Source organism: Ceratotherium simum, chromosome 35 (genome assembly GCF_057802395.1).
Source record: "Ceratotherium simum simum isolate JZ-2026a chromosome 35, ASM5780239v1, whole genome shotgun sequence".
Classification (NCBI taxonomy): Eukaryota; Metazoa; Chordata; class Mammalia; order Perissodactyla; family Rhinocerotidae; genus Ceratotherium; species Ceratotherium simum.
In genome coordinates this window covers 644,699-659,272 of record NC_141934.1, presented here as the reverse complement: position 1 = coordinate 659,272, position 14,574 = coordinate 644,699, and the positions used below count along the sequence as shown (strand labels likewise).

The 14,574-nt window shown below is 51.6% G+C and overlaps 1 protein-coding gene across 1 annotated transcript in view; it reads right to left on the bottom strand.

Moving 5' to 3' along the window:
• Positions 1-898: 898 nt before the first annotated feature.
• GNB1L (G protein subunit beta 1 like) overlaps positions 899-14,574 on the bottom strand; it is a 61,493-nt gene continuing 47,817 nt past the window's right edge. The window contains exon 7 of the mRNA XM_087423728.1: positions 899-1,367. Coding sequence (XP_087279854.1) covers positions 1,116-1,367 — 252 coding nt within the window. The 3' untranslated portion in view covers positions 899-1,115. The remainder of the gene's footprint in view (positions 1,368-14,574) is intronic.

The following is a 14,574-nucleotide window of genomic DNA, read 5'->3' as shown; positions in this document are numbered from 1 at the left end:
GAGGCCCTCTGGCCCCTGAGGATGGTTATGAGCAAAGCAGGGTGGGAGTTGGGGCCTGAGTGTCCCGCAAGGCCCATGCCTCAGGGGGGCCATTCCAGGTCCTTCAGGTAAAGGAGGGCTGACCTCCTCAGGCAGGGACCGAAGGGGGCTCTTCTGGCAACGAGGCTGGTGGAACAAAGGGGTTTGAGGCCCCCAGCTTCGTCAGGGCCTGCCCACAGCCCCCTCCCAGTTTTCATGGTCCCATTCCTTCCCAGTCAAATGCCCCGACAGCTGGGCTTGGTCACGCGAGGGAGGGACCGGGTGTACCACCGGCTTCGCTGTGAGTCCCCAGTGGCCCTGTGTGCGTACTGCCAGCTGTGGACTGTGCCCTGGGTCTCTGAGAGCGCCAGGCCTGTCTCACTTCATACTGCTGTGCTTTACACCCAGAAGCTGCCCTGGAGGTGGCCCCTCGCCCCTCTCGTCTCACTCTCTCTGGGGCAGCACTTCCTCCCACTGACCCTGCGCTCGGCCGGGCCCTGCACATGAGCTCTCTCTGCCTGGAGTTGCCTTGGCCGCCCCTCATTGGCACCTTCTTCCTCCCTTGCTCACTTTGGGAGTCCAGTCACCTCCTTCTGGTCCTGCCCTCAGCCCTGCGTGTCAGGGGCTCCTGGCCGTCCTGGGGTGAGGAACCATGTGGAATTGGCAGGACCTGGGGCAGGCCAACCACCCTGCCCAGTGGAGGGTCTGGGGACGGCTCTCAGCTCTGACCCTAAGTGGGAACCAGGGGAGTCGCCTGGAGAATGTGTACCTCGAGCCTGCAGGTTTGCAACTGGAAGTTTATTGGAAAGCACCCCTGGGTTGGCCTCTCCTGGGCTGCAGATGCCCAGGTCTCTGGCCCAGTTACTCCTTTCAACGCAGAGCCAGTCATACAGATGCTATATTTCACGAAAGGAAACACAAGCCTCGTGCAGAAAGCAAGGACTCCACAAACTGGGCTCCTCTCTTAACTGGAAGAGAAGAACCCACGACTTGCCACCCTCAGGGTCCCCGCACACAGTTTCCACACACCGGGTCTGGCTGAAGCGCGGGCGCCCACCTCCCTGCCCTCCACATGTCCCAACAAAGGAGCGGGCAACTCATGCGCGTGGGTAGAGGGACCAGATACTGATGCGCTGATCCCTGGACCCTGCAGCCAGCAAGCCGTCGTCGGCAAAGGCCACACAGTGGACAGTAGCGCTGTGGAAGGCCAGCAGGGCCAGTGGCTTCATCGTCCGCCAGTGAAACACACGGACGCGATGGTCCCAGCCTGCGGTGGCCAAGATCTTGCGGTCTGGCCGGATCTTGACATCGGCGATGCCAGGATTGGTGAGTTCATGAGTTCCGCATACCTGCAGGACCGAGAGCAGCAGGGAGAACCATTAAGTGGCTTCTTAGACCTATCACAGAAGCTCCCACCCATGGACGACCCTGGTCTGGCAGCTGGAACAAGGAGGGAAATGCAGGCCGCTGTGATAGCCCCATGCTCCTGCAAACTTACCCCCTATTCCCAGGAGCCGGCGCAGACCTGCCAAGGGGAGTGGCCTGACCTCTGCCCTTGGCCAAACCCTCCGGTTACGACAGAGGACTTCAGGCCATTCCATCAGAGAGCCCCTGATTCTCTCCTCGTCAGACCCTCAGGGAAGACTTCAGTGGGCTGGGTCCTGGAGCCCCTCATCACAGAAATATACTGCACCCTAGAATCCAGGCAAGAGGCAACATTGCCAGCGTGATGGCAGCATGAAGTCAGCATTTCTCCCTTCTGGAGAAAACTCACATCCACCCCAAAGCATGAGGAGTATAAGAAATGCAAACTCCATCTCCAGCAACACTGAGAGATAAGTGAAACCTCGAAATGCAGGGGGGTGGAAGGGCCACCAAGAGTGGGAACCAGCAGGGTGTCAGCATGATGAGTGGGGTGACACTAAAGGTGCAGGCTGCAGGAGCGGCTCAGGGCACGCTGCCCCAGCTACGGGCACCTCAGTACCCGGCCTGGCTCTGAGAAGCGGGCAGGCAACACAAAAGCAGGAGTTGCATGTGCAGAGCCACCGGGACCTGGCCCCTCTCTGGGGCCTGAGCACCCTCGCACTCAGTGCTGGGTGAGGATCCCTCCCCGACACGTGCGCCCTGCAGCGAGCAGGGCACCAGCGCTGCCTTTGTGGTTGCAGCCGTTCTCGGTTACACAGGACTGTTGCATGCCTTGCAGGGCAATCTGGCATCTCTGTCCCCACACACCAAATGACAGAGGCACTTTGCCATCACTGTGAGAACCCAAAATGGCCATTTCCTTCCACTGACCCTGTGTTTGGCCTAGCCCTGAGCACCACAGCCCTTGCTGCCCAGAAGTTGCCCTTGCCAGCCCTTACCTGCACCCTTTTCTCCTAATCAGCTCCTGTTGGGGCCATGGCGGCCTCAGTTGAGAATCACTCATTTCTACCAAGATACAAGGAAAAAGGAGGAAAGCAATGTGCAAAAACAGATGGCGACATTCCTCAGAAGCAAAGAGAAATTGTCACCATTTTTACCACAAATTAATAAACTAAGACTTCATGAAGCAATTACCTCTGTAAAACCAGAACCCAAAGCAGGAAACCTGAACTGGCAGAGCGCAGGGCAGAAGTGGAAGGAAAAACTCCGAGAAATGAAGGGGAACTGAGACAGCCGGAGGAGGCCTGTGACAGGATGGCAGGAGGAGGAACGATCCCACGTGAGCAAGACGGAAGGGACACACAGAGTCATGACAGCCTGCAGAGAAAGCAGATATGGAAGGCGGGCGGGGGTGCTCTACATTCACTGACTTAGAAAACCAACTTTAATTTGTAGAAGTTGAAGTCTTACGATCCAAGTCCAAAGAAAGGCTATAGAATGGTCAATGTTAAGAGACGCCTTAGGGGCCAGCCTGGTGGCACAGTGGCTAAGTGTGCGCACTCCGCTTCAGCAGCCCCAGGTTCGCCGGTTCGGATCCCAGGCGTGCACCAACGCACCGCTTGTCAAGCCATGCTGTGGTGGCGTCCCATATAAAGCAGAGGAAGATGGGCACAGATGTTAGCTCAGGGCCAATTTCCCTCAGCAACAAAAAGAGCATCGGATGTTAGCTCAGGGTTGATCTTCCTCACAAAAAAAAAAGAGGCGCCTTAGTAAAATCACTGGACTTAATAGCTAAAAAAGTCTTTTCAAAGTCCTAAAAAAGTCAGGCAAAAAGATCAAGTGGATTATGAGGGTAAGGTTCAGGCTGTCCTCAGAATGTTCCACGGCCACATCTATGCCAGCAGACGGCAGAGTGATGCCTGCAAAAGCTGTGAAGGGAGGCATGGTCCAAGAATTTTATATCCAGCCAAACTGTGGCTCAAGTATAAAGACAACGGACAAACATTTTTGAACATGTAAGAACTCAAAGAATATGCTTCCATAAGCTCTTCTTGAAGGACTAGAAGATTAACTCCAGTCTTGTAAGAGATAACTGGAGAACTATGGCAAATGGTCTGGCAGAGAGCACTGAATCTACTTACCTGTGGGATTAGGTCTAGAACAATATGGGGATTACGGACATAGAACTGGTTATGTAACTAACAGGAATATGGGAGGACAGCGAGAGAGACGGGCTGCTTGTTAAGTTCACTGGATTTGTTCAACTTTTGTCATTTGAGGCCAAAGACACAATAGTCAACCTCCTACTCGAGAGATTATCCGACACCCCAGTGTAAGTAATGACAAAACATGACTTCCTCCCCTGCCTGACAGCAGGCACGATGGTGGCCTAGTATTTGCCTTTGTATTTCTCCATGAAGGAATAAAAATATACTCAGTAGATTTATGATTAGATTCCAAAGTTAAATCCAAATCTGTACTATATATAAGAGATGCCAAAAGAATAACTGGCAAAGATATACCAGGAGTCTGCAGACAAGAGAAACAGGGGTCTAATCTTGGTAATAGGAAAGACTGACCTCAGAGCAGAAGCACTGAGACAGACTATACAGCATACTTGATGACAGAGGGTACAACACAATGCAGGATGCGAATATCTGCTCAACAAATCAACAGGCTTATCATTCATGAAGCAAGAACCATAGGAATGTGGCTATGACAGAGTAACTGGTAGCAGACATGTCCTCACGCTGTAAACAACCATCATACTGGACAAAATACACTAAGCAACTGAATGCAGGCACTGAACAGCAGGCAGGGAGGGGCGTGGACAAGGTGAGCCTCCCAAACGGCCCAGCAGCTCTCTGCCTGGGGAACTGCCCCACCACAAGGTCCAGGCAGAGCCCAGCGGCCATGTGAAGCTGAGGAGGAAGGAATGGGAGGGCAGGGCAGCTGGAACAGCTGGACTCTGTGGGGCAATCAGCATGCAGGGAGCGGGGGGAGGGACTAAAGACCGTGTGTGGGTTCCCCATGAGTCCTCGTGTGAGGGCTGTGCATGCTCAGGGCCCCACAAAGAGTGCACCAGACGGTGGCTGCTGCAGGGTTAAACGGAATAGATACAAGAGATCAACAGTAATCTCGGGTCCAGCAGCCCAAGTGCAAAGACTGCGCGACAACCCAAGACCAGCTGAGATGCCACAATGGCCTCGCTTCAGAACAAGGATCACACCTTCGGGCAGGGCCTATTCCAGACCCACTGAAACAGCTGGAAACCACGCCCAACCTGAAGTCTGAAGGGGAGGCAGAGTTTGGAAGCTGGGTCCCACCCACCACACTAGCGGAGCTGGGAAGGACCTGGGCTTTCCACAAACCTGCCCTGACAGAGCATGGAGCCAAGCCCACACAAGCTCAAGGTAACAGCCAGTAGCTGAACTCCTGTGAGAACAAAAAAAGTAAGCACTCTTCAGAGCAAAATACTAGAATTCAGGGTCTCCATCACACATCATTTATAATGTCCAGCACATAAACCATTATCAGACACGTAAAGAAGCAGGAATATATGACCCAGAGTTAAGGGAAAAAGCAGTTAATAGAAACTGGCCCAGAATGGCACAGATGTTGGACATATCAGACAAAGACTTTAAAGCACTTCTTTAAATATGTTCAAAAAAATGAAAGGAAATGCATTCAAATAATTACCAAAAAAAATTGTCTTGATGAATGAACAGATAGGAAGCATTAGCAGAGAAATGGAAATTATAAAAAAGAACCAACCCAGAAGAGTTAATATGATATTAAAGGTGAAGAACAAAGTTGGAAGACTGACACTACCCGACTCCAAGACCTTCTATAAAGACAAGATGGTGTGGTACTGGCAAGAGAAGAGACAAACAGATCAATGGAACAGAATAGAGAGCCCAGAAGTAGACCCATATGAATAGAGTCAACTGAGCTTTGACAAAGGAACAGAGGCAGCACAACGGAGCAAAGACAGGCTTTCCAACACACAGTGCAAGAACAACTGACGTCCACAGGCAGAAATACGAATCCAGACACAGACCTTACACCCTTCATAAAAATTAACTCAAAATGAATCACAGACCTAAACATAAAACACAAAACTATAAAACTCCTAGAAGATAATATAGGAGAAAATCTAGATCACCTTGGAATTGGCAATGACATTTTAGATACAACATCAAAGCATAATCCATGAAAGAAAGAATTGATGAGCTAGACTTCATTAAAACTAAAATGTTCTGCTCTGCGGAAGACAGTGTCAAGAGAATGAGAAGACAAGCCAGATGGGGATAAAATATTTGCAAAAGACATATTTGATAAAGGACTATTATCCAAAATATACAAAGAACTATTAAAACTCAACAATAAGAAAACAAACAACCCAATTAAAAAATGGGCCAAAGACCTTAATAGACACTTCACCAAAGAAGATATACAGCTGGCAAATAAGCATATGAAAAGATGCTCCACATCATATGTCATCAGGGAATTGCAAACTAAAACAACGAGACACCACTACACACTTGTCAGAAAGGCAAAAACCCAATTCGCTGACAGCACCAAATGTTGCTGAGGATGGGGAGGAACAGGAACACTCACTCATTGCTAGTGGGAATGCAACATGGCACAGCCATTTTGGGAGACAGTTCGGTGGTTCTTACAAAACTAAACATCTCTTACCATATGATCTAGCAATTGTAGTCTTTGCTATTTACCTAAAGGAGCTGAAAATTTATATCCACACAGAAAACTGCACCCGGGTGTTTATAGCACCTTTATTTTATTTTATTTTTTGTGAGGAAGATGAGCCCTGAGCTAACACCCATGCTAATCCTCCTCTTTTTGCTGAGGAAGACCGCCTCTGAGCTAACATCTATTGCCAATCCTCCTCCTTTTTTCCCCAAAGCCCCAGTAGACAGTTGTATGTCATAGTTGCACATCCTTCTAGTTGCTGTATGTGAGATGCGGCCTCCGCATGGCTGGACGAGCGGTGCGTCAGTGCGTGCCCAGATCCAAACCCGGGCCGCCAGTAGCGGAGCGTGCGCACTTAACCGCTAAGCCATGGGGCCGGCCCTATAGCACCTTTATTCACAATTGCCAAAACTTGGAAGCAACCAAGATGCCCTTTAGGAGGCGAATGGATAAACTGTGGTCCATCCAGATAATGGAATATTATTCAGTGCTAAAAAGAGATGAGCTATCAAGCCATGAAAAGACATAGAGGAGCCATAAATGCATATGACTAAGTGAAAGAAGCCAATCTGAAAAGGCTACATACTGTATGATTCCAACTATATGACATTCTGGAAAAGGCAAAACTATGGAGACAGTAAAAAGATCAGTGGTTGTCAGGGGTTGTGGGGAAAGAGGAAAGATTAGGCGGAGCACAGAGGATTTTAGGGCAGTGAAAATACTCCGTATGATACTATAGTGGTGGATACATGTCATTAGATGTTTGTCCAAACCCACGTAACATACAATACCAAGAGCTAACCCAATGTAAACTCTGGACTCTGGGTGATGACATGTCACTGTAGGTCCATCAGTGTAACAAATGTCCCACTCTGGTGGGGATGTTGATACCGGGGGAGGCTGTGCATGCATAGGGGCAGGGGTATATGGGATATATCTGTACCTTCCTCTCAATTTTGCTGTAAACCTAAAACTGCTCTAAAAAAATAAAGTCTTACATAAAAAAAGTTTTTAAGAAGAACCATAATAGAAAATGTAGAACTGAAAAAGCCCAATAACTGAAGTGAAAAATTCGTAGGATGGATTAACAGCAGATTGGAAATTATTTAAAAAAAAAAAAAAGGTCAGTAAACTAGAGGACATATCAATTGGCATTATCCAACCTGAAGAAGAGAGAGAAAAGACTAAAGAAAACTGTGCAGCGCCTCAGGCACCAGAGGGCTAACGTCAAACCGTCTGCCTGAGAGAAGCTCCAGACAGTCAAACTGCTGAGTCCAGAGATGAAAAGGAGGTCCTGAGAGTGGCCACGGGGTGAGACGCGACAGGTGTGGGCACGACAGTAAGATGTGATGCGTTCTCAACAAAAACAGTGGAGCCCAGAAGACAAGGGAAGAGTGTCTTTAAAGTGCAGGAAGAAAAACAAAACTAACATCCCTGAATTCTATAAGCACAATTCTTGAAAAAGGAGCGTGAAATAAAGACATTTTTCAGATAAACAAAAGCGAGAGAATTTTTTGCCAGTAGAACTATACCATGAGAAATGTTAAAGGATCTTCTTCCAGCTGAAGGGGAAATAAAACCAGACAGAAACTCAGATCTACACAAAGAGTGCCAGAAATGCTAACAGGTGGGTAAATAAAAAATATTACATTTTTTATCTCCTGTAAGTTTTAAGAAATAACAACTGATGATTTAATGCAAAACCAAAGGCATTATAAGGTGGAGTTTATAAGGTGTGTAGAAATAAAACACATAACAGTGGTAGCAGAAAGGGTGGGAGTGTGGGTGAGTGGGATCATACTGCTGTGGGGTTGTGGCGTGGGTGGGGAGTGTGACAACACTGAGTTAAGGACACGCATGCACTGTCAGCCCGCGAACAACCACTTGGCAAAAATGACAAGAGCTATACAGTAAAGAAGCCAAGAGAGAAAATTAAATGGAATACTAAAAACAATTTCTGATTCACACACAAGAAGGCAGAAAAGGAGTAAGAGAGGGTCAAAAACATAAGTGACAAGTGAAAACAAGCATCAAGATGGTGGACTTCACGCCAGACACATCAATAATTCTATTAAGTGCAAACAGACTAAGTGCTCCAATTAAAAGGCAGAGATTGTCAGACAGGATCATAAAGCAAGACTACAAAAGATGCTTTTTAAGTATAAAGAAATCGAGATAGGTTGAAAGTAAGAGAAATGCACCACGGAAAGCGGCGCTGTTCAGAAAGCTCGTGCCGCGGTGTTGGTGTCAGACAAGGCCAGCTTCAGGACAAAGGACATCACGAGAGATACAGAGGACGCTTTACAGTGACCATTCAGCAGCATGTGGTAACCATCTCAAATGCTTCTACTACTAATGACAGAGCTTCAAAATTCATGAAGCAAAACCAACAGAACTAAAGGAGAAACAGAGACGTTCACACCAACACTCAGAGACTGTCCGACCTTGCTCAGTAACTGCAAGAAAACTAGACAAAAAGATGGGTAAGGATATTGAGGACCTGAACCACACTGCCAACCACCTCGACCTGAGTCTCACTGACAGAACTCTCCACCCAGCAACTGCAGACCACACGAGCCAGGCCACACACAAGCATCAAGAAATATCTGAATACTCACATTGCACAGGGCACCTTCCCTGACAGCAGAATTAAGCTAGGCTAAAGACATCTACAAAATCAACAAGCGTTTCAAAATTACATACTGTACTTCTAAGGAACCACCGGCTCAAAGAAGAAATCACAAAGGAAAATAGACAGTATTCTGAACTGAATAAAAACGAAGACAGAGAAATCAAAATCTGTGGGACAGACTCACAAAGGCTGGTGACTAGGCTGGGAGCGGAATCCTCCACAGCCCAGCAGAGGGGTGGTATGAACTCAGAGAAGCACTAGAACTGTGGGCTCCATGAGCACATGACTCACACTCAGAGGCCCCACCAACGGCTTCCTAAAGGATGGCATTCTCGGCTTCTGGAAGGAGGGCCTGAGATGGAAGAACGCCCGGGTAACACCCACAGTACAGAAAAGTAAGAAGGAGATGAAATCTGTGTGCGAGTCGGCTCCTTGACAGACATACCTACGCCTGAAGGAAGGCTGAAGGCGAAAGGGAAGTAGTAACCAGAAGACACCTGGCCTGAGTTGGCAAAACAGGCTTTTAGGCAAAAATCCTTTCTAGAGATAATGAGGGTGACTGAAGCACAGGTCCAATCCTCCAGGAAGATTACTGTTCTAAACTTGCATGTTCCTCAGCTAGCTTCAAAATGCAGAAAGCAAAAACGCACAGGACACAGGAATAGATACCAAGATGCACGGCAGCAAGAAGTTCCACCTGCCCCTTCCAGAGGCCTCCAGGGCCCACGCTCAGTATTGGACCACACGGCCGACACGCCTGGCCCAGGGTGTCAGGTACAGCCGTGCATCTAGCAACGAGAAACGCTTCCTTTTCAAGCACATGTGGAATACCTATGATAACTGGACTGGCCTCCACATTTCAAAGAGCTGATATCATTCAGACCTTATTCTCTGACCACAATGGAATTAAATTAGAAATTGAAAAATAAAAAATAACTGAGGAAAAAAAAGTCAAACATTTGGAAACATAAAAACACTCTAATCAGCTCAGCAGTCAGAGAACAAATAAAAATTGGGTCTGCGCAGAGTGAGCGCTGATGAAGACGGTGACAGCTCACAACGCGGGACGCAGCTGGCAGATCAGCCGAGCTGCTGTGGAGAAAGGAAGGCCGAGAACGAATGGGTCACGCACCCAACTCAAAGTCAGCAACAGATCGAGCCCAGAGAACATGGGAGGATGGGAGGGAAAGATCAGAGCAGAAATGGTTAAACAGATTTTAAAGATCAACCAAAGAAAAAGTGATCAGGAATAAAAAATAGAGCGTCCTGCAAATTTGGCAGAAATTTAAACAATTATTACAAACAATTAAAAAAAGGGCAGTATGAAAACCTCTTGAAGATTTTTATGCCTACAGACAAATTCCTAGAAAAATGCAAGTTACAAAAAAAGCAAGAAACCTAAATTAGTCCAAGTAGAAAATCAGACCTTCCCTACAGAGAAAACGCCTGCCCCAGTGGTACAGGCAAAGACTGACCCTCGGCCACTCTGTAACAGACACCTGCCCACTTGTCAGAGATCAGGAGAGAGGGGCATGCTGCCTCTGGGTTCTGGGGCTCCTGAGGCGACAGGAGAGGGGGTGCAGCTCAGGCTACTGAGAGACAGACAGACAGACGGCCCTGAACAACTCTGACCAAGCTGCACAGAGTGTAGAAGAGGACATGCTATGTAGAGGGTTATTTTAGGACTATATGATTGTTTTAATGTTACAAAAATCGAACAAAGCAATTCACTAAATTAACAGATTTGAGAAGAAAAGCCATGAGTCTGATGGCCCAACACTCATTCATGATCCAGATTCTTTGCCCACTAGGTGTAGAAGAGAACCTAACCTGATAACAAGACTCTGCCAAAACCCCACAGCAAATGCAGCTCTCAGTCTATCCTCCAGCACGTAAGGATGCTCACTGCAGCCCTGCTCCCACCAGGGCATGTCCTGGTTCCCAGCCAGTGCAATCAGCACTTGGGCAGCGTCCCAGGCAGCGACCTGTCCAGCCACCTCCACACCCACCCCGTTTCTCACCGTCAAGGACCCCCTCCCTGCCCAACCTCCTGCCCTTCCAGCAGCTTCTGTCCAGTGCCTGACTCCACCAATTCACGGACTTATGATGCCCCAGGCACCAGCCCCGATCACTTCTCACGGCCCCTCCTTCTCCACCATCCACTGCGACCAGCATCGTCTTCGCGTGTCCTGTACTCTCTGCCCTGCTTCAACTGCTCTCACTTGGCAGAATCCCGGCTCAGGGGCTTCCGTGTGCTTCCCACCATGTGCTTCCTACCTGTGCTTACACACAGCTTGTGTGCAGCACAAGCTCGTGGTTGGAGAACAGCACACAGCCATTGACTCGCATCAATAACCTAGGTGGGTTCTTGGTGTGTGGCCCCTCACCTCCACACTGCCTCCCCATTTGGCTGTAGATTCCTGGGCTCCATGCATAGGCCACCGAGACGGGAACGTGCTGGAGCAGGGCCTCGGGGCGGACGCCACTGTGCACGCGTGAGAAGGCAAATCCCACTTGTGCCTGTGCGTGCGGATGCGCGTGTGCCTGAGCCCTCCCGACTCACACGCACCAGAGCAGGGCGGCTGGGAACGGGCACGAGAAGCTGACCATCACCGCCCCTCATCCTTTTCTCTCCTGTGAACTTTGCCCCCATGCCAGTGGTAGGGAGGGGACCCCAGGCTTGGAGCAATGGACTCGCTGGAATCCACTCAGGGCCCTGCTTCAGGGTCACCTCCTTGGGATTCCATCTTTATGTGAATTTGTTAGCAGTGGGGATGTTTCCCAGGGAGAAAAGGGCTGCTTCAAATCTGCTCTCTGCTGATGAACACCGAGAGCCCAAGCAAGCGGAAAAGGAATTTCAGTCAAGAGCTCTAAACTGTGGTCCCCACACAGCTGGAAGTCAGGAGCAGCGCGGAGAACGCCCTCCACGCCAGCGTCGCCACCTGGGAGGGGCCAAGATGCCCAGTACTGCCCATGGGGACAGGAGTGCCTGGCCTCACCTGCCACCCTCACAGGCCCTCCCAGAGACTCGGCGGCACGGAGGCAAAAGCACATGGCCCGGCTCCCCCCGGCAGGAAATGAGAAGTGGCAACAGAAGCTTCAGTCATATGGCGGGTTGTGTGTGCCCACAATTCACTGGCCTCAGGGCCCTGTGGTCTCCCTCCTACCTGCCCCAGGCATCCTGCACCTGACACTTGAGAGGGAAGCCCCTGGCAGGGCCAGGGAGAGGGAAGGCAGCGGTCAGGCAGTGGGGACGGGGGACGCCTGGCCGACCAGCTGTGGGTACAGTGTGGGGAGAGTGTGGTTGGTCTGATCCCCAGCCCAGGCTGGCTGGGGCAGGGGGGCCTCGTTATTACTTAAAGGCCTAAAAATACTGCTGGCCGTAAATCAGCCCCTGCTTCAAGGCCACGGGCCCTGCCCAAAGCGTGGGAGGAAGAAGAAGGTCTGCACACCACCTGTGTCTGATGACAGCCAAGGCCCAGACCCCCAGTGGCTGGAGGGAAAGCGGAAGGTGGGGAGTGGCCTGGCGCCACCATGTGCCCCTGAGGCTGCAGCTTCCTGATGAAGGCAGCTGAAGGCTCCCGGTCACTGCTGTGGCCCTTGGCTGAGCCCATCCTAGCCCAGGAGCCTCCTGGAAGGATCTTGGCCACCAGGAGCTCCTAGCGCATGACCTCAGGTGCTAGGAATGTGCAGTCAGTGCTGCTGCCATCTGGCTCCCATTACCCATGCTCTGCTGCGGGAAACCTCATCTGCGTCTCGGCTCCCAGCGCCCGTCTGGGAGATGTTGATTTGGGCTCATTAGAGACTTCAGCAGCCGGCAGCAAGGTGAGGCACATCTGCACCCACGCGGCTCGAGGGCAGGGCAGGCAACCGCACGGCAGGGCCCGGCATGTGCACCGAGGGCCTCCGAGGAGGACGCCTGTGGAGGCCTGGGGATGCTGAGGGCCTCAAGGCCCCCGACACTTCCTCCTTGGAGGCCTGCACTTCACAGCTTGAACGTCCAGGGCCTCTGGGGCCAACTTTGAACGTGAAGTCCAGTTGTCTCAGGGCAAGGGAGGTGGCTGTGCCCTGCGGGAGGAGCACTCTCCCCCTGCTTTGATGTGCATGGCTGAGCGGGGCCCCTGGCCCAGGTACCATCATCACACCAACTACGCCCATTCTGCAATGCCTGGCTCCCCTCTGCTTTAATTCTCCAATTCATTAATAATACTCTCTTCTCTAACTTTCCAATTCATCAGGACAGTAAAAGTTCATCTGTGGACTGAAACATGCCCATAAATCTAAGTCTTAAGTTCCAACAGCTGTTTCCCAAACAAGCCAGGAGAGATCAAGCAAATCTAGGCCAGGACGGCAGGAGGGGCCCCCTCCCGGACTCCTGGGTGCAGGGGGCCAGGGGGAGCTGCAGTCTGCAGTGGGGGTGGGGGGTCTTAGGGAAGCAGCCTGGGTCTTCAGCCCTTTGCAAAGCCAGGCTGAAGTTCAAGCCACAGTGGGATGGAGCACAGGACCCCACGGTGCTGCCTGGTCCCCACCAGGAGTGGGGTGAGTGTGAGGGAAAACTCTGATGCCCGCCTGGCTGGCACCCAGTGAGGCGGCCTCGCCTGCTGAGGACAGGAAGACCCAGCACCAGAGTGGCTCCACCTGTTTCTCAAAATGACCACCATCATCATGAATTTCAATCCCCCCCTACCCACATCCACGATTCCCAGGCCTTGGAGACCTTCCTTCGGGATGGAGGCACAAGAAGCTCCACTCCCCGCAGCCAGGCCTGGCCACGTTGGGAGGCCTGTCTGACTCCCTTCCCGTGGAGTCTCCGTGGATTCCCTAGGACAACAGAAGGACAGAAGATGGACAGGCAGTTGGCTGTACTGCAAGTCAGCCATATGCTGGCACACGCTGGTCTGCTGGGGAAGGGCAATGCCAAGGAAGCGTGCATGTGTACCCTAACCCCAGACGTGACACGTGACCCACTCTCTCACTGGGCTCTGGCCGAGCTGCCCCCCAGGGCCCCAGAGGGCTTGCTCTCTACCCTCAGGTCCCTGTTCAGATCCCACCCACAGCAGCACAGGGCAGCCTCACCCCACGGCAGTTGGCATGGCCACTTGCCTTGGTTCTAACCTCGGTTCTCGACAGGACTGTTCTTTTTAGGATACCATGGCCCCTCCAGCTGCAACGTGACAGGTCTCACTCTGCCCGACCTCAGTGTCTGTCCGCGGGCCTCTACGTCAATGCTCTCTGGGGTGCACCCTCCTGCCCCACTCCTTCTCGGCCGCCCTCTTGCCCAGGATTCCTTGCCCACCCCATGACACCCCTGCTCCCAGCTGTCCTCGCTCCGTCCCTCTCTTGGCATACCTGGTGACGATGCCCCACCCTCAGGCTGCACCTAGGGCGTGATGATGCCTGCTGGGCACCACAGCATGTCCTGGTTTTCAGCTGGGACCACCCCCTCAACCCATATGCCTCAGGAGCTTGGTGGTGCCCGCCTGGAGCCTCTCTCCTTGGTTGTGGGGGCCTGTGCTGGGCAAGTGCGAGGCAAGGCAGGCTGGCTAGGCTGCTGGGGAAGGCCTCCTCATCTGGAGAGGTGCCTTGAGAGATGCCCTCTTCCTCGGCCTCCTGTCTGTGGTGGGAAGCCCGGACCACCACAGTCCTTGCAGAGGTGGGCAGCCCCCAGGCGCTGTCCTCCAGTGCCCACTGATGAGAGCCCAGGTGAGGCCGGAGCCAGGCCTGCTGCTGCTTCTGCTGGCAGTCACCCTGAGGGCCACACAGCTCCCACCTGGGCCCTGTTCTCCCCCGGACGTGGGTTCACAGAACTGCCTTTCCAAGGAGCTTCCACTCACTGGCTACGGTCA